The 25,035-nt window shown below is 42.6% G+C and overlaps 1 protein-coding gene and 1 long non-coding RNA gene across 2 annotated transcripts in view; one reads left to right on the plus strand and one right to left on the minus strand.

The window, feature by feature from the left end:
• The window catches only part of PLCL1 (phospholipase C like 1 (inactive)), a 208,921-nt gene extending 195,237 nt beyond the window's left edge, over nucleotides 1–13,684 (minus strand). Inside the window, exon 1 of the mRNA XM_061457087.1 lies at nucleotides 13,213–13,684. Within this exon, the coding sequence (XP_061313071.1) occupies nucleotides 13,213–13,485 (273 nt within the window). The 5' untranslated portion in view covers nucleotides 13,486–13,684. The remainder of the gene's footprint in view (nucleotides 1–13,212) is intronic.
• A 3,737-nt stretch (nucleotides 13,685–17,421) lies between these two features.
• LOC133271023 (uncharacterized) lies at nucleotides 17,422–24,444 on the plus strand. Its single transcript, XR_009743989.1, has 4 exons — nucleotides 17,422–18,438; nucleotides 20,585–20,741; nucleotides 21,720–22,471; nucleotides 23,065–24,444. It is a non-coding gene; the product is annotated as an uncharacterized LOC133271023 (long non-coding RNA).
• The last annotated feature ends 591 nt before the right edge of the window (nucleotides 24,445–25,035 follow it).

Raw genomic sequence — 25,035 nt, forward strand, 5'->3', positions numbered from 1 at the left:
TACCCCAGTGGCAAGTACAGCAGCTGCTCAAACTTCGACTGCAACAGACAGCGCAGTTACCCCAGCTCCAAGCACAGCAGCTGCACCACCCCCAGCAACAAGTACAGTTGCTACTCAAACCACAGTGATAATCACTGCAGCCAAACCAGAGGACCAATTCGTACCAATATTGGTTGCCCCTGTACGCAAGAGAAAAAGCAAAAAAGAGGCAAGAAGGGTGAAGCGAGATGAAGAAACAATGAATTCACCACCCGGTCTAGCATCTGATCAGGAGTCATCATCACATGACGAAGAAGAAGAAGAAGAGGTAACTTCTCGACCTCGGACCTCAACCAAGCTACGGAATATGCGAAAAGGTTTTACCCGTCAACCAGGGGAGCACATCATCACCTGGTTAATTCGATGCTGGGACAATGGGGCTGATGGTCACGAACTAGAAGGTACAGAAGCCAAGCAGCTGGGATCACTTGCTAGAGAAGGGGGAATTGACAAAGCAATTGCAAGAGAGAAAAAGTCCCTCAGTCTTTTGAGGTGGCTCTTGGCAGCTGTGAAAGAAAGGTTTCCATACAAGGACAATGTTACGAGTCGTTCCACCAAGTGGACTACTATAGACAAAGGCATCCAGTCTCTGAGGGAATCAGCCATCGTAGAGATGATCTATCACATCAAGCTGAATAATGGGGATACACCCATAGATCCAGATGAAGTTGAATGTACACGACCCATGTGGCGAAAACTTACACGGAATGCACCGTCATCATATGCCCATTCATTGGCAACAGTGACCTGGAATGACATAGTACCACTAACAGTGGATGAAATGGTTCATAAACTCCGAGAGTTCAAAGACAATCTCACCCCTTCCATCATCTCAGCTGTGGAAAAACTGTCCCAGGACCTCAAACAATTGAGGGACGATCGATCTGATTTATCCAGCTCCTCACATGTACCAACACACGTCTCAGCTATTAACAAAAGGCGTCCTATTGTTCGAGAGAGGAGATACAGGAGGTATACGCCAGGGGCTACCCTGTGGTTTTACCTGTGGGATCACGGAGAAGACATGACAAAGTGGGATGGAAAACCTACTTCAGCTTTGGAGGAACGGGTGAGTGAACTGAAGAGGGGAGCAAGGGCCAAGACTGATCGTCCCATGAGAGCTACGGCTTCAGTCTCTGGTGAGCAGTTTCCCAGATGGAGTGGAAGAGCTGATTTTACTCCAGCTCCTGTGATAACGAAGAATAACCCCTTTTACCACGACTTAAGTGTCCAACGCTGTGATGAACATTAGAGGGGCCCTGCCTCCAGCCAGGTGGAGGTAGGGGACAATCAGATTTACTGGACTGTGTGGATCAGATGGCCTGGCACATCAGTCCCACAGAAGTATAAGGCTCTAGTAGATACCGGTGCACAGTGTACCCTGATGCCATCAAGGTGTCAAGGGGTGGAACTCATCTATATTTCTGGAGTGACAGGAGGATCCCAAGAGTTGACTGTGCTGGAGGCTGAAATCAGCCTGACTGGGAGGGAATGGCAAAAGCACCCTATTGAGACTGGTCCAGAGGCTCCATGCATCTTCGGCATAGACTACCTCAAGAGAGGGTACTTCAAAGACCCAAAAGGGTACCGGTGGGCTTTTGGTATTGCTGCTTTGAAGACTGAGGAAATTGAGCAGCTGTCCACCTTGCCTGGTCTCTCAGAGGATCCTTCTGTTGTGGGGTTGCTGAAAGTCGAAGAACAACAAGTGCCAATTGCGACCACAACAGTGCACCGGCGGCAATATCACACCAACCGAGACTCCCCGATTCCCATCCATCAGCTGATCCGTAGACCGGAGAGTCAGGGAGTGATCAGCAGGACCCACTCGCCCTTTAATAGCCCCATATGGCCAGTGCGAAAGTCTAATGTAGAATGGAGACTAACAGTAGACTATCGTGGCCTGAATGAAGTCACACCACCATCGAGTGCTGCCGTACCAGGCATGCTAGAACTTCAGTATGAACTAGAGTCAAAGGCAGCCAAGTGGTATGCCACGATTGATATTGCCAATGCATTTTTCTCAATTCTTTTGGCAGCAGAGTGCAGGCCACAGGTTGCTTTTACTTGGAGGGGTGCCCAGTTCACTTGGAACCGACTGCCCCAGGGGTGGAAACACAGCCCTACCATTTGCCATGGACTGATCCAGACTGCACTGGAACAGGGGCAAGCTCCAGAACACCTGCAATACATTGATGACATTATTGTGTGGGGCGATACAGCGGAAGAAGTCTTTGAGAAAGGGAGGAAAATCATCCAAATCCTGCTGAAAGCCGGTTTTGCCATAAAACGGAGTAAGGTCAAGGGACCTGCACAGGAGATTCAATTCTTGGGAATAAAATGGCAAGATGGACGTAGACAGATCCCCACAGATGTGATCAACAAGATAATAGCAATGTCTCCACCAACTAATAAGAAAGAAACGCAAGCTTTCTTGGGTGCTGTGGGGTTCTGGAGAATGCCCATCCCAAATTACAGTTCGATTGTAAGCCCTCTCTATCATGTGACCCGGAAGAAGAATGATTTTAAATGGGGCCCTGAGCAACAGCAAGCCTTTGAGCAAATTAAACATGAGATAGTTCATGCAGTAGCCCTTGGACCTGTCCAGACCGGGCCAGACGTAAAAAATGTGCTGTACACTGCAGCTGGGGAGAACGGTCCTACCTGGAGCCTCTGGCAGAAAGCTCCAGGGGAGACTCGAGGTCGACCCCTCGGCTTTTGGCGTCAGGGATACAAAGGATCTGAGGCCAGCTATACCCCAACTGAGAAAGAGATACTGGCAGCCTATGAAGGGGTTCGAGCTGCTTCGGAAGTGATTGGCACTGAAGCACAGCTCCTCCTGGCACCCCGGTTGCCCGTGCTGGGCTGGATGTTCAAAGGCAGGGTCTCCTCTACACATCATGCAACTGATGCTACATGGAGTAAATGGGCTGCACTAATTACACAGCAAACTCAAATAGGAAATCTCAGTCATCCAGGCATTCTAGAAGTCATCATGGACTGGCCAGAGGGCAAAGATTTCAGAATGTCACCAGAGGAGGAGGTGGTGCATGCTGAAGAGGCCCTACCATATAATAAACTGTCAGAAAGTGAAAAGCAGTATGCCTTGTTTACTGATGGCTCTTGCCGTATTGTGGGAAAGCATCGGAGATGGAAGGCAGCTGTATGGAGTCCTGGATGACAAGTTGCAGAAACTGCTGAAGGAGAGGATAAATCGAGTCAGTTTGGTGAGGTGAAAGCCCTCCAGCGGGCCCTGAACATTACTGAACGAGAAAAGTGGCCAGTACTTTACCTCTATACTGACTCATGGATGGTGGCAAATGCCCTGTGGGGGGTGGTTGCAGCAATGGAAGCAGAGCAACTGGCAACGCAGAGGTAAACCCATCTGGGCTGCTGCACTGTGGAAAGATATTGCTGCCAGGGTGCAGAACCTGGTGGTGAAGGTACGTCATGTAGATGCCCATGTACCCAAGAGTCAGGCCACTGAGGAACACCAGAACAACCAGCAAGTGGATAAAGCGGCTAAGATTGAAGAGACTCAGATGGACTTAGATTGGCAACATAAAGGTAAATTATTTTTGGCCCGGTGGGCCCATGACACTTCAGGCCATCAGGGCAGAGATGCAACATATAGATGGGCCCGTGATCAAGGGGTGGACTTAACAATGGACACTATTGCCCAGGTTATTCATGAGTGTGAAACATGTGCTGCAATTAAACAAGCCAAGCGGTTAAATCCTCTTTGGTATGGAGGACCATGGTTGAAGTATAAATATGGGGAGGCCTGGCAGATTGACTGTATCACACTGCCGACAACCTGCCAAGGCAAGCGCCATGTGCTTACCATGGTGGAAGCAACCACCGGGTGGCTGGAAACATACGCTCTGCCCGGAACACTATCCTGGGCCTTGCGAAACAGATTTTGTGGCCACATGGCACCCCAGAGAGAACTGAGTCAGACAATGGGACTCATTTCTGGAATAAGCTTATAGACACTTGGGCCAAAGAGCATGGCATTGAGTGGGTATATCACATCCCCTACCATGCACCAGCCTCTGGGAAAATCGAACGGTACAATGGGCTGTTAAAAACTACAGAGAGCAATGGGTGGGGGAACTTTCAAGCATTGGGATATACACTTACCAAAGGCCACCTGTATGGTCAACACCAGAGGATCTGCCAACAGGGCTGGCCCAGCCCAGTCAGAACTTTTACATGTTGTAGAGGGGGATAAAGTTCCCGTGGTGCATATGAAGAATTTGCTGGGGAAGACAGTCTGGGTAATTCCTGCTTCAGGTAAAGGCAAACCCACTCGTGGGATTGCTTTTACTCAGGGACCTGGATATACTTGGTGGGTAATGCAGGAAGATGGGGAAGTCCGATGTATACCTCAAGGGGATTTGATTTTAGGGGAAAACAGCCGATGAACTTGATTGTATGCTCTTGCCTGCTATGTAATACTTTTATAGCCCATCAACTAGACGTCTCCAGGTCACCAGTGACTGGCCCTGACTTCCCTCCAACTGTCATCCCAGCAGAGAATGAACTTTGATAGAACCGGATGAGTTCTGCAGTAAAGGAATGATCAGCATCAGCAGCAACAATCCAATACTGCACACAGCCTTTCCTGCCCTGAAAGATCGTTACAAGAGATAGAACCTGACATCATGGACCGAATGGACTCGGCAGCATTGTAGGGATTGGTCCATGCACTAAGAAATGATCCCTTTCTCTTGGTCTGTGTGGATATGGATGTATATATGTGGGAGAACGATGGTGTATTGAAAATGTGGGATCTGAGCATGACGTGAATGGTATGGAATAAGGGGTGGATAATGTCCTGGGTTCAGCAGTAGCAGTCATGTTTCTCCTTCGTGGTAGCTGGTGCAGTGCTGTGTTTTGACTTCCAGCCTGGAAACAGTGCTGGTGATACTGATGTTTTTGATTGTTGCTAAGTGATGTTTACCCTGACCAAGGACTTTGTGAGGCTCATGCTCTGCCAGGGAGGAGGGGAAGCCGGGAGGAAGCAGAGATGGGGCACCTGACCCAGGCTAGCCAAAGAGGTATTCCATACCACAGCACATCATGCCCAGGGTGGGGGGGTAACTGGGAGTTACCCGGAAGGACACGGGCTTCTGGGTCGGACTCGTTTCTTGGCCAGTGGTATTGTATTCTCTTCCCTTGTTATTTTCTCTTATCATTGTTGTTGTTGGTAGCAGCGGTGGTGATTTGCGTTGTACATTGGTTGCTGGACTTTTCTTGTCTCAACCCATAGGAGTTGCACTCTTTCTATCCTCCTCCCCATTCCTCTGGGAGCAGGAGAGTCCCGGGGGGGAGGGCCCTCGATTGCTCTCAGCCCGGCACCACTCACTGGGAGTGAGTGAACAAGCTGTCTGGCTAGGGTATAAACCACGACACCCCCCTGAGCATTGCAACTCAGGAGGAGAATCAAGCCTTCACAGTATACATTTCAAGCTGGGATACTTTTCAAAATCCTCCCAGTACAGTAGCAAAGTATCACAGTATCACAGTATGTTAGAGATTGGAAGGGACCTCGAAAGATCATCTAGTCCAATCCCCCTGCCGGAGCAGTAGTAATACTTTGGTGTCGGCTACCTTTTAGACTTTGATGTACCTTTAAATAGGCGTGTCACAATAACATTACTTGACACATACTGCCCAAAATAATCGCCAAACTAATTTTGTTGAGATCGCTGGCTCTGGAACAGCAATATTTTATCTCAGTTTGATCCCAGTTTTGTTTTGTTGTTTGGGTTTTTTTCTTTAAATTAGGGCTTGCACATAATCTTAATGGTCAGACACTTCCAACTTGATAAATACTCATGTTAACACTGAACCATGACCAAATGAAGTCATTACAATAATCATAGAATAGTTAGGGCTGGAAAGGACCTCAAGATCATCTAGTTCCAACCCAGATAATCTCAGTAATTTAAACATGCTTCATGAAGGGGCTCAATAATCACTAAACCTGCAAATTTGACATATTCTCCTAGTAGACAGTATTCTACATCAATAGCCTTCAAAACCAAAAATGTTTATAACGCAAAGATTTAAGAACAAAGCTTTGATTGTAAATACACTTCTACACTAGTACATACAAAGATATCAATTTTGGTAATATTTGGCAAAGGCATTTCGCCTTTTGCAGAACTGAACTTTTTAATCAACTCTGAGTAGTTCCTAAACTGTCCTATATGTCAAAGCCTCCAAGTTACATTGGCTAAGGGAAAAAAATCAACAGGCTAGAATACATGGTAATGAAAAGTTACATTAATCATCATTCCCAATTTCTTAGAGAAATCACCAAGGTATAACTAAAAGGTACACCTACCAGATGCACCCTGGAAAGAAAAAAAGACTATGCTGATAAGGTTTACAAGCATGATCACTAAATGTTTCACCACAGAGGATGCATTGTTGGTTCTACAGTAACTGCTGCATTTTCACATCTATTGTGGGGAAGGTCAGAAAAAAAAAACAGCCCATAGTAGTAACTCAACTAAAACATTTTTGTACAGATGGCGTTGATATCAGTGGAACTATGATAATAATAAAATAGTAGCATAAGAAACAAGATTTGCAGCTTTGTACAGATATGAAAACTTAAGTTTTATTAACAGCTGCTTAACATATGTGGAAAACAGGAGAAAGCATTCCTTCACCACTGCTCCACCCCACAGCACCACCACTCCAAAAGAACATTATTTTTAATTGTTTTGTACTTCTGTACAGTAGTCTTTGTACACATAACAAATTGAAGAACCAACCAACCTGTATCACCAACTTCATCTCCTATTACTGACCATAACAGCACCTACTTCTTACTTAAAAAAACATCAAATAACTTCCTGAAAAGACCTGCCAGAACTTGTTTGCAGATGACAGGGCTTGCTGGTAACCTACAGAGAGGTTATTGCCTCACCAGTTTGAAAGAGGTTACATTTAGGTAATGTCAGTGGAATATATTCAAATAATCTTTACTATTATGGTCCTGCAGGGAAAGATACCACAAACACAATGCTATTAAGCCTGTGGGTAGAGATAGATAATGAAACCAGTATTCATGTGTTACATTATATGCTCTACGGAACCAATCGACATGAAAATTACTTGAGTTAGCAGTCAGCATAACAAACAAATTTGCTGTAAACTTTAACAGAAGCAGTTTGTCCTGGAAATAGGTTGTTGGGGTTTGTTGCTTTGGGGTGGGGTGTTTCTTGGAAGTACTAATTAAAGTTTACAGAAGTCAGTGTAAAGGCTCCCACTGATTTTTAAGAGACTTTCAGCCAGGCCCCAAGTTCTCCTTGAGCAGAAATTAACTTAAATAAACCTTCTACTCAAGTGCAGCAATGGCTAGAAATCAGAATTATTGTATTTGTGGCAAACCCAACCATCAAAAACAAAAAGTCTAAATTAAACATGAAAAATACCAAGAAAATGAATGGAAAGAAACCCTCACCTATTCTTTATAGATTGACTTGTGTGTGAGGTGCATATTAGAATGTTCAGCAGCAAGTGTAAGTGACTCTGGACCTGCACAAGAGAAAAATCTCTGTAAGAAGCTTTTCCAGCAAAACTTACATCTCTAAAAGGCATAAGAAGCTAGGTGAGCCTTCAGGACAACTTCATAGCACCCATATGCCTAAATATTGCACCTGACTCCCATTTTATATGGGAAATTCTTCAATGGACTGTGGTCTGCGCTACTACGGACTATTATTACTGATAGCTTGACACAAAAAAAATTCCACAAGACCTAAATCCTCCCCACTACAATGTTATCATCTTAGACACAGCCACACTGGACCTTCCAATGTTAGAGTTGTTTTCAGTGAAGAGATGGGGGTGAAACCCCAGTCCAAAATGCTTACTGCTCTCCAAAAAAAAAAGTATCTTAGTGCTAAACCCAACAGTTCCATAGAAAAACTGTCCATCTTCAGCAATACTAACTACTGGGTAGAATTCATTTGCAAAAGCAGTGTATGGAATATCCTGCAGTGCAACAAAAAATATTATAAAGACTATAAACAGCTATGCCACAGCAATCTAAAATAGCTCTAAAATGCTTCTCTTAGGTAAAGTTGGCAAAAAAAAAATAATCTAGGTAACTAATTAACACAGAAGATTGTTCTCACTTCTGAGAAATTTTTACACTAGCAATAATGGAAAACAGTCTTCTCTGTCTCTTAACAGTGTATTAAGTTTTTCATAACAAATAGATACCAGGTTAAATAAAGGTCAATCTACACTGGTATCCCAGCTACAGGAGTATATGCACAGGGAGCACATAAGCAGTAAAATACAAAGCGATCAATCCTCCACTGTAGTTTCCCAGTGTTCAACCACTTGTAGGTCAGGGGCTTCCTAAGCCAGATGCTTTCGGTGCATTGTGAAACTCTTCTCCATCAATCTGTCATTTTGAACCTGTTTGATCCTATTTGCATTTCTGACCACCATAGCTTTCTGTAGCTGTTAAGTGCATGATTCAATCACATGCTGCCTCAGAAGACACTTTCATTTATTTTAAACCTGCTGCTATATAACTATCCCTGGGTTTTCCCACTTCACATTCTGTGAAACAGAGTATCAGTTCCCTGTTTCTCCACAACGTTTGGAATTTACATACATTAAAATATCACCTGCTAGATCCCTTTTTCCAGACCAATCTGATGATACCTCATTTGTAGCAGTCTTTCCATAGCTAAGCATGTAATTCTTGCCTTTCTCTGTCACTTTTTAGGCTCTATTGTGTTCTTTCATGCCTTCTCTACCTAAATATTTTCATTTTCCTAGGGTACTTTTGAATATGCCAAAGAAAGCAGTTGTGGTAAAATCACCATTAGGCTAACAATTAGTCAGCCTTAATGAAACTTAGATAGTCACAGGTTTAGATTATTAAGCAGCAAGTATCTAAATGTAAGCTTTCATAGCAAAAAGCTAAGTAAGAGTTACTGAAGCATCATTACAGTCATGAAGAACTCTATTGTCTTCTGAAAAAAAAAGGCTTAAATAGTCATGTCGCATAGAAAGATGTATCATCTATTAAAAATACTTAAATTCTGTCACTACACTGCAGAGCACAAGCTGAAAGAAAATAAGTCTCATTCTTTTTTGTGGTAGGTTTGGGGTTTTTAAAGCTAAAAATGTCAGTAGGATAAATACAAATTCTTGAAACAAGACAGCAGGATCTCTTGATACGCTTACACTGATGAATTCAACTGTAAAACCCTTATTCTTGAAGTTCTTAGACTAATAGTATATGACAAGCAAGGACAACTCAGCTGGCTTTGAAAGAAAAAAAATTGTGCATGAAGCAGAAGCAAATAGTCTTTGGAAGAGCTTCAGTGAATGGTCTCACAGCTCTACAGTGACTGAAGTTAAAGCCTGACTCTGCAGTTCAAGTTCACTTCACGGGGATGATCTGCTGCTACCAACATAATGCAGAACTGCGTTATCTGTTACAGTATCTTGACACAAAGATCCAGGAAGGAAAAACCCACATGGTCCCAAAAGTTTTTATTACATGCAACCAAAGCAGAGAGAGGAGCCTGGGAACAACTGACAGGGAAATATTTTGGTTAAAAGTTACAAAATATTTCAGTAGGCATTACATAACAAATTACACAGCCTTCCTACCCCTTCATTAAAATGCTTCTACACAGCAATGTCAAAAGGAACATGCCAGAAGGAAAACAGCATCAGTCAACTCTGTTTAGAACCCCACACAGGAAGGCTTGAAATGCACTACATGTAAAAAAAAAAAAGAAAACCAGTTCTCTGAGTACTGTCTTCAGTTCTCCTGACCTAGAAGTGGTTGGAATTAACACTATTTGCAAACAACTGGCCCTGGATTGCTCACAAGAAGAGAAAATGAAAACACTTGGCAAATAATTTACCCAATGCATGGTCTATCTTTAGGCTTCTTCAAAAATGGATCAGGTTCTACACTCTCTTGACCTTTAACTTTCTCTCCCAGCCATTGTACTTCACTGACTTCAAGCTTCTCACGGCAAAACTCCTTTCTTGCTCCAGTTCTCTAGTAAAACAACTTACCTCTTCCCTTGCATTAAAAAAAAAAAAGAGAAATAAAACAAAACCAAAACGTCCCCTAAAAATTAATGCACATGTATTAGGGGAATTTTGTAAAGCACAAAGGCAGCTACAACTGTTTCTCATTAATGTTATTTCAAATTTACCTCAATCTACAAAGCTGGGAACATTAGCAAAGCAAAAGGGGAATAAAAATATTCCAGCTACATTTTGTTCTTTTTACATAAATGAGTTCTCTTGTCTCTAAAGCCAAATATAGAGCACATGAATGAACTGAAGATTATCTAGAAGGGTTCATATTTTACTTGCTGTGTATACCAAATGTAATTTGCTGCAGGAAAGGTTTTTAAAGCAAGTCCCTGTTCAGTCCTTTATACTTCACAGTTCCACTGTGGATGCCAAAACACTCCAATGTAAGCAAGTCTGGCTTCCACTGGAATTGCCTTCTTAGATGCTAACCTTGAAACTTGCAGAGTTCTAGAAGACAGCTAGGAAAAAATGCTGTTAGAAGTTTCCTTTGATCATCTAAATCTACAGAGTTTTAAATTTTTGCTAATTCCGTGAGACCACTCGTGCTTAAAGGACACCTTTAAATAACTGGTAGGGAAATGGGAAAATAGGGCAAAAGCACTCAATTCCTGCAGAGCAAGAGCCTGCCTTCACTGAACAACTTAGTGTGCTTTTCTAAACCCCCTGTTTCAGCTGCTATTTCGGTTTAAAGAAAGCAATGAAATACTATTCCGACTATAGATTTATATGACCACATAGACCTTTTAGAGTAAAATAAACACTGTAAAATTCATTCCTCTGAAAAGCACATAATGCTTAAACAGAACTCCTGTAACATAAAAGTCCTGGAAAAAAGAAGGTAAAATAAGTTGGTGTTTTTTTGTTGTTTTTTTTTTAACCTTAATTCCATCTGAAATTTGCATTCAACACCTGATGAACATTTCCCAGGACATCAGAAGTTCCTGAAACATGCAGACAAATTATTTAATTCCTATTCCAAGTTAAAAGTATTTCCATTCCATTGGAATAATGCCAGAGGAGAACTGCGATTCGGAAGACTTTTATACGCCACCAAGACAACCTTGTGGGAAAATAAACATGCTCTGCATGGGGTCCCAACAGCATGTCTTAGAGATGTGTAGCCTGCAAATCCTCAAGTTTGGATACCTGATATCAGGCTCAACCATGTTATCGAATCTAATTCATCAGTTTAGCAACTAAATTTAAGATGTAGTATTTTTCATTCCATTTCTATCATAAAACCATTCCAGACCCTTACAGTGATCAGAATAATGTTCTAGTTTTCAGACAGGATGTCTTCATAGGCATCCTTACTTCTAAAGGCAATGCTGTCCTAGAAATCAAATTTTCCCTCATACAGTATTTAATTCATTGACCTTATAAGCCCATCCTACTTACCCTTCTTCAAATGTGCTCCAGTTTGAATACACCATTCCTAAGCACAGGAAACTGAGTTTATCCAGTATTTCAGATTAGGCCAGTTCCTTATATCACATTAATACTTTCTTATCTCTATCAGAAACCTCTCTGCTGAGAAACATCATCTCAGAATGTATTTCAAGAAATTTCCTCCACTTGTAAGACAGATCATTATCACTCTCAGCAGTATTGCTAAATCATCAACCTGTAGTAAAAATGCTACCCACTCATTACAACTTAAAACTGGCATAATCTGTAAAAACAATGTTCCTTAATTTAAATCCAAGATAGTGTATTTTCAATTTTTGAAACCTTCACACAATTCCAAGAGAAAAATACCATTCTGTACCAGGACACTTACAGAACTTTGGTCCTGATTCAGTAAAGCATTTATGCATTTAGGTAACTTCAGATTGGAAGTACTCCCATCACACCCAATGGATGCCTTTAGGAGACTAAAACCACACTTCAATGCTTTGTTGGGCTTACTGGGTTAATATCTCAAGGTGAAACTTAAGAGGGATCCTGAAGGCTCTTTTGCACTTAACCACCTCTGTCTCCTCTGAATGTTAAAGCTTTAAAATGCAAAACGCAAATATTTTGTTTATCTGTTCCTCCTTTGAATGGAGATACTAAGCTCTGAGAGCTAAGCATGTGTTCTTTGCTTCTTGCCTTGAGCTAGAACCCAGTACCTTCACACATTTGCAGAAGTGAAGGCTTCTTTTCCACAGCTCTCCCGATGCCTTCCAAGTGCAAATCACTACACGAGGATCACGTGTGACCATATGCTAAATTAAGTATGCCCAGGAGACTTCATTCATCATCTCCTCAGAAACTAGTAATTAGCCTACGGTACTTGCAAGGAGATGCTATTTAATTGGAAACCACGTAGTTTATTCTTAAAAATTAAACTGGAGGAAGAACGAAGCAAAAAACAAACAAGCAAACAAACAAAAAGCCCACAGATAAATACAATCATAAGGCCATTTTCTTCATCAGCTTATAACAAAGGCACAGGCTTTTAAGATCACACCCGACCTGTTAATTTCACATAAAGGGTGTTAAGCACACGGCGCTGCTCCACAGCAATCTGTACTACAGTCAGCCTCCAAACACGCCTTCTGTTAATTTGTGACACTGCATATTTTGCAACTCAAGAGCAAAGAAAACCATCACAGTAGAAGCAGTTCATTCTGTCTCCAGGTGCCTCATGAATATTAAGTAGGAGCAGCTACGACCTGCTACACAAAAACTTCACAACTCTGCGGGGAAACTGCCCCTTTGCGAAATTCACGGGGCACTCACGGACGCGGGAAGGGACCTCGGCACCCCTCAGCGGTGGCAGGCGCAGCTCCTCGCCACACACCACCTCCAGGACCCGCTCCCCGACCCCCTCTAGCAACCACTCGATCAGGAGACGCCCCTTTCTCCCGAAGGGCTCCGGGAAGGCAACGCCGCAACCCCGTCGCCCCTGTTCTGTGCCGGCAGGGCAGCTGCGCGCCGCCCCGCCCCGGCGCGCTCCCTCCACACCTCCGCCCAACCCGGCTCCCGTCCTGCCGGCCACAGCCGCACCGCGGATCCCAGAGAGCGACTTCAGCCGGGGCAACCCGGAGACGGGACCAGCGGAAACTTCGCGGCCGGGGCGCCCCTCACCTTGATGATGCTGCTCCTCCGTGGGGTGGCCTTGGCCGCTTCCAGCAAAGAAGTATCAGGGTCGGATGCCGCCGGCGGCCCCAGGCTGCCGCCGGGGAAGCGCTCAGCGGTACCGACGGCCGAGACACCGCTGCGGCGCTCCCGCCTCCTGCCTGCGGCTGCCGCTGGGGCGTCCAGCGAAGTCGACTCGGACTCCTCCTCGGCACGATGAGCGGCGTCAGGGGGAGCCCGGTCGGCCGCCGGTTGCTCTCTGCTGCCAGCAGCTTCTGCCATCGCCCCGCCGAGCGGTGTCAACTTCTCCGGTGCGCTGTGAAGGCGGGGTGGGAGGACACGCACACGGAGGGCGTCCCGCGGCGCTCCCCTCACGGCACGACGGCGGCGGCGGCGGCGGCAACTTTCTCCGGTGGAGCCATGCCCGTCCCCCACAGACTCCGCAGCACCCCCAGTGCGGGGACCACGGGGAGCGGGGCGGGCGCGGGTAAGCGCCGCGCGATGGGCGAGCGCAGGAAGTGCCGCCGCGGCGGCGGCGCCGCTCTGTTGTGACAGCGGCCGGGCGTGTTTTGACAGGCGGCGGTGACAGACGGGGCGCTGAGCCACTCAGCGCTGCCACGGCCCCCCGAGGGGCGCCGTGCTAGCCAATGGGTTTCGTGAGGGGCGTGTCCGCGGGACGCCTGGATGGGCGTTCTGGGCGGTGCGCGGCGGCGAGCTGCTGAGGGGCAGGTAGGGCTGGGGGTGAGCGAGCAGGGCGAGTTGTGGGACTTGATGGCATCCACCGCGGCGCCGAGAGAAAGGGCGCAGGAGGGACCGTTTTGTTCTTCCTCTCCCCCCACCGTCTGTGGGGAGCGCGTGTGCGTGCCGGGACAGCCGAGTCAATGCTTCCCCGTGCATTTTGGGGCAGCACCCGTGTCAGGGCTGGGGCAGCCTGTGAGGAAAAGAGGCTCATGTTAACCCCGCGCAACCGCGGAGTTCCCCTGGAGGTACTCGCACTGGGAGCGCAGCCGAGCTCAGCCGAGGAGACGAAGGGACGGTGCCGGGCTGCCGGCGCGTTGTTACGAGGGAGCGCTGCCGCCCCTGCGCTGATGGTGGCGGTGGGAGGAGACGCGCCCAGGCCCCGGTTGCTGCGGGTGGGTCAGCAGAGCGGGATGAGGCGTGAGGGGCGCCTCACAAAAGGCAGCGAGGTACTCACGTTGGGACCCTCCGGCGCTTGAAAATGAGCCCGAAACAAGGCGGCCTGTGGCTTGGCCGCCTGCTCCTCTCAGGGCCCCCCCCTCACGGCCTCCGGCCCGGGGCAGCGCTTGCACCGCCGCGCCCCTCAGCTCCGAGCCCCTCAGGGTGGCCGGCGCGCTGCGCCCGCCGTTACAGAGCCAACACCGCCCCCTGGCGGCACGAAGCGGCCGAGCCGGAATAGCCGGTCCCGCAACGCGGTCCCGGACGGGAGGCGAGGAGGAGCCCTCCGGTAAGGGTTATCTCTCTCCTGGCAGCCAGGCCATGAGCTGTGGTGAGCCGTGAAGAGTGAGTACGAGCACGAGCGTGGTGCTGCCCTTCACAGTTTTCCAGGTGGGGTTTCGTTATAATGAGGTTATCTACGTGAGCATCTCGGGAAAGATGGGGTAGAGGGGACTGCAGCGAGGGTAAAAGTGTGGGGAAGGGAAAGCAGGAAAGGCAGTCGAGAAACAGGGATTATTATATTGAAGGATGGAAAATAGGAGGCATAGGGCTGGGCATGCTGACAGTCACTGGAGGCATAAGACTACTCAAAATTAGCTATCGGCTTTAAAGCAGTAAGACTCAGTGGAAAATTTCCTTTCTCTTTGGTTTCTAAAGTAATTTCCTAATGAAGGTGTTGGGCACCTGTTGGCAGTCAATGATTAAACAGGAAAGAGTAAGAACCTCCTTACCCCAGCCAGTCATTAGCAACTAACAAATGCCTAGCTTCAGGACATAATTGCCACTTAAAGGATGTGAATTTTTATATATGTACACAATGTATAATATACAATTCCATATAAAATCCCAGAACTTCTTTCAAGGTTACAGAGGCATTTATCATATTCAACTAAATACCACTGAGCTTTCTTTTTCCCATGAGCTTCCATCTAAATTTGATGTAAGAAATGTCATGATACGTGTATAAAACAGTTGTCTTGTTGGGAGGGTTTTTTCAGTGAAAAGGCCAGAAAATAACTAACCCAGAAAAAAGATACAAAATATTCACATCGAAGAAACATTTACCTTAAGAAAAAAAAACCTGGAAAAAAAAGACTGGTAAGAGAAGAGAGGACTCAACCCCAGCCTGCATTGTACAAGAGAGAGAACATGATATTAAGTTATTGCAACAAAAGGAGGGGAGGAAGAACTAATAAAAGCTTTTAGCTACATCTTGACATACTGTCACACAGCCTGACCTAAGAAGACTAATTTAAAGGCAATGGAAAAGGTAATTACCATGCAGTATATTATTAGAGAGTATATATCATGTAGAAATATGTCGCAGCTTTTTAATATATTTTGTGAAACCGTATGAAGTTTAATCGCCAGTTTAATTATTTCGGAACAGCAAAGTACCCTCATAGCTGGAATCTGCTGCATCCACTAGAAACTATTTGTAGCATGTTGCACTGGCAGATGCATATAACATACTAAAGATGTTATAGTTAAAGATTAAATGTCTTAAACATTTCAAATTAGGTATTTGTTGTTAAATGCATTTGTCTGCTGAAATAAAAAAATTAAGATCATTTAATTCTCACCTTAAATTACAACCTTGACATGTGAAGCCATTATCTGAAAAGGGTCTATAAGGAAGCTACAGATTTTAAGTTTCATAAACATCAAGCCTCCAGGAAACACGAATCATATTTGTTTTGTTCACAAAATGCACAGGTTTTATAATTATGCATGGTACAGCTAAGAGAGAGTTTAGTTAAACTTCTCTCCAGAAGAGAATAAAAGGTTGACTCATTTTTAGTACTATATTTCTGACTACACATGTATGGATGCTTCTGTTTGTAAATGTGGAGAACCACGAATTATGAAGGAAAAGAGCAATTGGGTTTGATACTACTTGATACCTAATTTAAAAAAAAAATAAAGTTAACAAGATGAAGATTTACACTAACAGGTTTGCATAGAAAGTTAAAAAGAATTAAGGTTGCTTGGTGATAAATGTATTTAATGACAGGGACAGATTTTCCAAAACAGTCAAGGAATTCACTCAAGCTAAGAAAGGCAAGATGATAGATTAAAAAAACACATCTATTTGTGTTTGCCTTAACATATGAGTCAGCAAATGCCTGCACTGTCTAATGTGCTTTTTTGTACGCTCAACTTACTCCATCCTCAAGGCACCCAACTGTTCCTTGGTGGGCGTATTTTGTGTCATAAAACAGATTAAAATACTGTAGTCTTGGAGCTGTGCTGCAGTATAGCTTACATAAGCCAGTAGTTTCCACCTAGACAGTGCATTTTGGGAAGCTTTTAGAATTAAATTTTCTACTGGGAGCTGAAAGTGGTGCTCCTGTACCAATTGATCATGGTCAATGAAGTGTGAAAACTGACATCTTTTCCTGTATCAAGAACATCTAATATGCAAGACTGGGAAAGAACTATAGGGAAGAAGTTGCAATTTTTCAAGTATGCATTCACAATGATAGCAAATCATAATTCATTTTCAAATTAATGAAACTTGCAAAGCTATGATGAGAAAATTCTTTAAATTAAATGAGGTAATTTTAAAAGTAGTGATTTTTTAAGTCTCGGTGGTTATTGTGTCTGTTTGTGCTATTATATCCTCAGTATGATATTATAAAACAAAAAAAAAAAAGCCCACATAGTAATGATATAATTTATTCATAAAAGGATACACTCATTGCTAAGCTTCACTCGGGTTTTGGCAAGACAACCACAAATCATATTTTGCCTACAAAACTATTACAAAGTTTTTAGACTGGAAAGAACCCCAGCAAATTCAAGTCAGCATAAAGCAAATATAGTCAAAAGGTCGTAATTTTTCATTTAAAACATATAGTGTGTTTTCAATTTTTGTTAGATTTAAAAAAAAAAATGTTTACACTGTTTGAGTCAATGCCTCCTAATTTTTTGCTAATTCTTTCTTTCCTCCTTTGTGGAAAATGCCTAACTGAACTTAGACATCTTATGTTTTTTTCAGATAGTATAAATGTTGTGTCTTCTTTAACTTAGCAAGAAGTACTTTTGTGATATGCCTCTATCTTAATGATGTTCTTGTTCCAGCTGAAGTCACTGATGAATTCTTTTCACTGTCTGATAGTACTTCCAGGCTATTTCGGTGTTTTTAATAATTAGAACACTCTGGTTATGGAAGATTCCTGACAATTCTTAGCTCCAAGGAACAATCCTTTATTTTAGCAGTGCTGTTTGCCGTAACAGATACACCAATTAAGTATGAGAAAGGGTAAAACCAGCACCTCAGTTAGGTCATGTTTAATCCTATTTTACAGCCACTTTTTGCTATAAAGACACAGGCCTTGGAGTGGAATGTATTGATCTCTATATGGAGGTCAGTGCATGAAAAAAAAAAATATTAACACTGCAAAGAGCCACCCAAAAAACTAGCCAACACCAGAGTGAAGGTCCATGGTCTCAATGCAGTTTAACATCCTTTGGTGCAAACATTGCAGTCATGTAAAATGCCATAGGACTGGGGCTTCTCTCACTGCGTGAGACCTGTGAATGAGACCACTTTCCTCACCTTGAGTCCTATCCCAGTTCTTCTCACCTTCCTCCAGATATGACATTTTACTGCCTCCCACCTCCTCATCCTCCAAGCTGTAGCAAGGTGTTCTGGCACTTAATTCTCTTCTCCCTCCTTCCCCTAACTGGATCCTCCCAGTTACTGCTTCTATCTGTTGCTCACCAGCTGCCATGGACCCCTCAGCACAGGAGATCTCAGAGCACTACTGGACACCCTTGCCAGCATGGCTGTGGCATTTTTTGCCACCAATCACAGTACTTCTTTCATTGCTCCTGCTATGGACTTGCTTTACCCATTTGCTCCCTCTCCAGCAGGCTCAGCTCTTGGCACTGTGCGTTCAATTGAGTTTCCTTCAACCCAACCTGGGCATAGTGATGGGTTACTGCAAGGAGGAAAGAGAACATCATTGCTCGTGGCTCTGCTAGTTGACTTTGACCATGATACAGCAAAACTGCTCCACAGCTGCAGAGAAGACTGAACGGAGCTTGGGCTAGGTAATGCTTGGCATGAACAGAGGAGTAAAATCTGAGATACAGAGATTCTGTGAACAAATTTTTCAGAGGCATAGCAAGTAACAGTATTTGAAACAAATTTTGAAGGCAGGAAAGAACACACCCCTGATAAGGAAGTGATTCTTATACCAAATTCAGCATCAGGTAAATCATTTTTTTCTAGGGAAAGATGGTAAAATGTTACATGTTGGCTTGGATTTGTAAATAATCAAAGCATGCTTTTTTTCCTATTCTGATTTTCAAGGGTAGATGTTTGACAATTCATTTCCCCTACGTGAAGAGTCACAAAATGAGTTGTACATCCTTCTTCAAGTTTTTGGCCAAAGTGATCAAAGTTCGGGAAGTTAAATAATTGAAAATAAGGTTTTTAATAGACAGCATCAGGTAATCTCCGCAGTAGTGCTACAACCTAGCTGAAATATAGATAGAATTTGTGCAACTAGTGAAGCTATCTCAAGTTCCCATGCTTAGTTGCTACTTGCTCAAGTTTGGAGGAGGGAAGAGAAGGCATATTTTGTACATTATAACAAATTATTGTGAGGATTTGGGGGAGTCTTACATATGAGTTCTTATTCAAGTCTAATTATACTTAATGGCTCTTGTTTAAGGTAGGTGGTAATTCTGCTTAATGAGAACATTTACCAATGACCATTATTTTCACATAGCTTTTCTTAACTCCTCTGATTGTTCCTCTTAGTATTTCTTTGGCTATGACACATGCAATGAAATCTAATTGTAGTTGTTGCTACCTTTCAGGCAGTTAAAAGCTTTGGAGGAAAATTCGTCATATACCAAGCATGGAATGTAGGCTATTCTGCCTGATAATCAGACACACAACCTACTTCTTAATGTGTTCTCTCTGAAAGATTTTTCATTGCTTAACTAGGTTGAATTATAAACAAATTAATCAGGTGCAGCCTGGACCGCTGAGGCTATATGCACTAGCCCCCTCCATCAGGAGAAAAGACTATTCATGAATTATATCTGGGGGCTCCTGACAATGGAAAAAGCATCAAATAATCTAATAGGAGTAGATCTCTACAGGGAGAGCATTGGTGCTGAGAGCATGATGTCCATACCATAGGCATTTTGTGTGGGGGTTACTTGAGAAAAGCCTTAGTTCAGTCCAAGTAACCCCCACAAGGTACACCCGAAGTATGTCAGTGTTAGCAGTACATTCCTATCTGTGCCTGACTGGCTACCCAAAGAAAGAGTGTGAAGAGCTATACCCATACCTGACTCATTTTAAAGAAAGCTGGTTTCCTATGAAAAAAAGTCAGAGCAGTGTTTCCCAGCAATGTTTTTGACAGCTTCTACACCAGCTTAAAGAGGTAACAGAGGCGAGCAGAGAACAGGTACCATGTAAAATCTACCCTTTTTATATGGGAACTAAAGTTATAGGCAGACTTTGTCCTAGTCCCGATACCACTTCTAAATAGAAGCTTATATGCAGTTAAGTAGATAGGTTTGAAAACCTGCTACATTTATGTCTTCTTGTTTCTCATGCATGCAAATTTAGCCCATATCTCTGAATTAATTAGGAAAACTCATCTCAAATAAAAAAAAAATTAAAATATCTCTAATTATGATTAAAATGTAATCCTCAAAATTACTTGGATCTCTCTGGCATTAATTGAACAGAATTTAAGAAGATTCAAAATACTTTCCATCAGGGATGGAGGATATTTAATCTTTTATTGCAAAATCTCTTATTCCTTAATGTCAGGTTAGAAGATATTCTGAGGTCGTGGAAAAGAAAGGCTAATGACTAATCTATGTAAGCTTATTTTCCTGAAATTTGCCACTGTGGGAGTACTAATGTGCATAAATTGAAAGCATTTTTAAGCACTGTTTGTATCTTTCCTGAGTGGGGTTAAATAAGCTGGTAGTTAAAATTCGTAGCCTATACTAACTCCCACTGTATCGACAGGATTAGCAAAAGTGAAGCATTCTGCAAATAAAAGGCCAGGAGAGTTTTATGCCCAAATGCAGAGATTTACAAAGAAATCCACAATAAAAGTGAAAAATTCTACCTGTGTTGAACAAAGTTAGAAAGACAGATATTTACATTATGGTTTGGAAGAATCCTCTAATTCTAAGCAGTTACCCTCTCTTCATCTCATCACAGATGTAGTGTCAGATTCAGTGGCAAGATTTGGGAAGGTGAAAAACTGAAGTGCATTAACACTCCAGGCTATGCTGCTGTTAAAATTAAGCAGGATTTTTCCCATATGCGCTCTTCAAGTGTGATGTCCAAACATGCCAAGAAGTGTTTTTATGAGCAGGTATTAAACATAATGAGGCTCAGTGAACCGCACTTGAGCAGCACTTCTCAAAGGTTTGTGATTTGGGGGATGACAGGGAAAATGAAAGGAATAATGATGTCTCTTGTTTTGTAAATCCATGGGTCTATAGTGGCCAAAATCATAGAATCATAGAATAGTTTAATTTCTTCCTATAAGACACTACAAATAATAATAATAAAAAAATTAAATTACCTATTGGTCCAAATACATAGAAACCTTTGATTTGAATGGAAGGCAAAAGGTGAAAAATATCTCGGAGCTCACAAATGCTCTGGGATTGTATTCTATAATATGCAGGAAAAAAGTGAATTGCAAATTTAGCAAAAAAAGTAACAACAATTATAAAATAAAGGAGAAAATATCCTCTAATCATTCACACAGGCAATATAAGTGACCTTATAAAGCTAGATTCTAACATATGGCAACATTAATATGGAAAAATCTCTTGATGTTACATAAAAATAAATTTAGTGCTAAGAAGGCAAAGATTCACAAATCTTTTTAAAAATCACACCGTTGAGTTCTTGTTCTTCCTACATATTCAATAATACTAGAATAGAATAATAATAGAAATTTTCAGAGGAAGGGGCCTTCATTGTATAGCTATTTCAAACCTCCAGATGAAATACACTATTTCATTATACAAGTAGATTATTATGAAGTGTTGCCCATTGAAGTTTGCAAGGCGTATTTCTCTAAAATTAATAAGTATCAAAAACCAGTATCAGTGCCTAAAAAGGATACCAAAGTCTGAGGCTGTGAAACGCAGTGCTTTCATCTCTGCAACTGGTATTTTACAGTTGCAATTTTCCTTTTTACCATTAAATTCCATATTTATTTCAATCAACTGACATGGAAAGTAAATCAAACCATAATGCATATGAGACCAAGCATAAACTTTTCTTCCTGTACTTGGCTGCCTTCATCCTACCTCAGTTCTCTTTTGACTCCTATTAGGTACTCATGTGAAGGTGGAAGGAAAACACTGGAGAAGACAACACTTCTCAATATGTTTGGTATCTTCATAACCATTTAAAGTGATGCCAGTTGGGGCTGCAGCTATAGAGGCTCTTCACTTGCAGGAGAAAGGTAGATGGTAGGTTGGTATACTGTTCCACGCAGTTCTATACAGTATATTGTGGGAGAGAACAAGACCAAGTGATTTTACTGCTATGTTCAATCACTCAGAATAGTGTTTCTAAGCAATAGCAATTGTGTTATACTTCTTTTTCACTTTACATGTACAAGTTTTGAGAAGCAGATACTAGCTAGAGAAGCAACAGAAATATGCAGGGATATACACAAGTATTCCCCCATAAATGAGGCAACTGTTAAAACATAAATAGCTGTCTTGTGTGAATCTGAAAAACTGCGTGTATGGAGTAAATTACCATGTGCATGAAAAAAGAAACAAAAACATTGCAATGGGCAAAATTAGAATGGCTTGGTTCTTTTACTGTGTTTGCATGCTGTTCTACTTCAAATCACTTAAGTCAATAGAGAGAAAAGCTTTTGGGACTACTGGATCTATAATACAATAAATAAAAATACAACATGACTCTAAAATTTACCCAAGTATGTGGAATAGATAAGCAACATCCTATCTTCAGCGAGATTCTTCTTAACTTCCTTCTTTATTTTTTAATTTGGAATCAATAGCTATACATATAATGACATTTGAAGAATTAAGTTGTTGAAGGTAATATTATGTCCTGGGTTCAGCAGTAGCAGTCATGTTTTCTCCTTCTTAGTAGCTGGTGCAGCGCTGTATTTTTGACTTTCAGCCTGGGAACAGTGCTAATAACACCAATGTTTTTAGTTACTGCTCAAATGTTTAGTCTGACCAAGAACTTTCTGAGCCTCATGCTCTGCCAGGGAGGAGGGGAAGCCAGGAGGAAGCAGAGACAGGACACCTGACCCAAGCTAGCCAAAGAGGTATTCCATACCACAGCACGTCATACCCAGGATGTAGAACCAGGGGCAGTTACCTGGAAGGGCTAGTTCACTGCGGGGTTGGACTAAGTATTGGTCGGTGCTCGGTCAGGTTGGGTATTATCGGTCAGTGGGTGGTACTGTATTCTCTTCCCTTGTTATTTCCTTTATCATTATTATTATTGGTGGTAGCAGTAGTGATTTATGTTATACCTTAGTTACTAAACTGTTCTTATCTCAACCGGTGGGAGTTACATTCTTTCGATTCTCCTTCCCATCCCTCTGAGAGCAGGGGGAAGAAAAGGGGGGGGGGAGTGAGAGACTGCGTGGCTGATTTATGGCTGATTGGGTTTAAACCACGACAGATTAGAACCCAGAGCCATTTTCTTAGATGACAGTCAAATTAATTGGGAAAGAAAGAGCCTGTTTACCTTACACAGAGCCTTTAACATCATGGCAGCATATAGGTGTTATTAAATTGCACTTATATCCATGTAATGCTACACTTTCAGAGCAAGCAAAGCCTATTACTTTATTTTTTCCCACCTGTGTTTCCTTGCTTATAGTCTTTTCTACTCATTTATTTCTGTCTGCAGGCTTTTATATTCAGTTCAGTGAAACATGTAAAATATAGTATTATGACAGCTGCAAAAGAATATCAAAACCCTAAATTTTATCAAACTCAGCATAATCATTAAATTTTTGTTTGCCTAAAGAAGACATAGTAGGGGAAAAAATGAGAGGCAAAGCCAGTAAAGGCTGTCACACTAAGTGAATGAGGAGTCTAATAATTTTCTCTTCACTCACCAAAATGGAGGTCTATTAATATTTCCATGTAACACTTATCTGTAGTGTTTTGCAGAGGACTATGTTTTTATAATACATAAACGAATGAGATTTCTCAGTAGACCTATTTAGTATTTCCTATCAATAACCACATTACCAGATTTACAAGGGATTGTAATACAATTCTTCTATTTGCTAGGGACACTTATTAAGTATTGATAAGCTTTACAGTTTCACTCAGATGCTACTACATTTCTAAGTACTTTTCCAGATCTGTTACTTTGAATAGTATCTTTCATGTTTTACTTGTGACAAGTTCCATCAGCAATGGAACTTTCATGCAGCAGTTTCCACAGAGTTTTTTCCTGCTTAAGCACATGTAAAACAAAATGCACACAGATGCCTTTATAAATAAAGCATATATACTCTGAACTGTAAAGTGAGACACAAAACAAGTCAGTCTTACGTAGCGATTTAGTTCCAATAACCTATGTCATGCCATCCGTTACTTTTGGAAAATAAGGTTTTTTAACCTAAGCTATAAAATCTAATTATGTCTTCAAATCTGAAAGAAATCACTCATTGCCCTGACACATTTTGACTAGAAATCATCCCTAATAATGTTAATGATTTGCAAGGATGGACTGAATGAGGATGCTTTCATTATGTAGTAACAAAACCCTGTGAAAACAGCATTGGGAGAGTAGTGCAATGTACTGCCATTCAAGTCTTTTTCTCCTCTGGATTATCCATTGCCGAGGGTGGGGAAAATGCGGAACTTGGATAGGAGTAGAACAGCTCAGCTTGATGGAGCCATGGGAAGCTGTGTGCACCCCATTCACCCACCCCAGTACTCAGCCCTAAGAACCCCCCAGACTCCACTAGAGCCCCCAAGTTCCTTCCAGTGCTCCAAACAGACCTGTGCTACCCAGTACCTCCCCGATGAACATAGCACCCCCTGAAGCACCCATACACTCATTACCTGTGAGAGCCCTCCCAAGAGTATTCTAGAGTCCTGCAGTACCCTCAGTACCCAGTACCTTGCCTGTAAGTTAACTGTAAGGGTTAATGGCGTAGTGGATACCAGTACAGCCATTATGAGGAAAGGGTGACAGAGACAAGAGGAAGTGAGCAAGAGTATTCTCAGCAGGTAGACACAAAGAACAGAGAGAATGGTGGAAATTGGGATGGGCTGAGGAGTCATAGCTCATCTAGAAAGGAGATTTGCCCACCTAACCAAAGAAGAGGAATAATGTGGAAAAAGGCCTGTAAGATGGAAACATACTGGAGAAATATGCACACCCATTTGAATAAATGGAAAATCTCTCAGAAACAAGTAATTTCCTGCATTTTTCACATGGCACTGACCATAATTTTTTTGCTCCTTAGGTCACCAGCATCATATGACTGTAAGCACTGCTAACTCTCCGAAGGTCTCTTCAAAGTCCTTGAATACATAAGAGCTCTTGGCTTTCTGATTTTTTCTGGTTAAGGCTCAAGGTATAGAGAATCCATTCACAAGAGAAATCACTGTGTACACCTTCATAAATTATAG

Source organism: Pezoporus flaviventris, unplaced genomic scaffold (assembly GCF_033815535.1).
Source record: "Pezoporus flaviventris isolate CSIRO_AGI_PZ_B2104156 unplaced genomic scaffold, CSIRO_AGI_Pfla_v1 ptg000001l, whole genome shotgun sequence".
NCBI classification, from domain to species: Eukaryota; Metazoa; Chordata; class Aves; order Psittaciformes; family Psittacidae; genus Pezoporus; species Pezoporus flaviventris.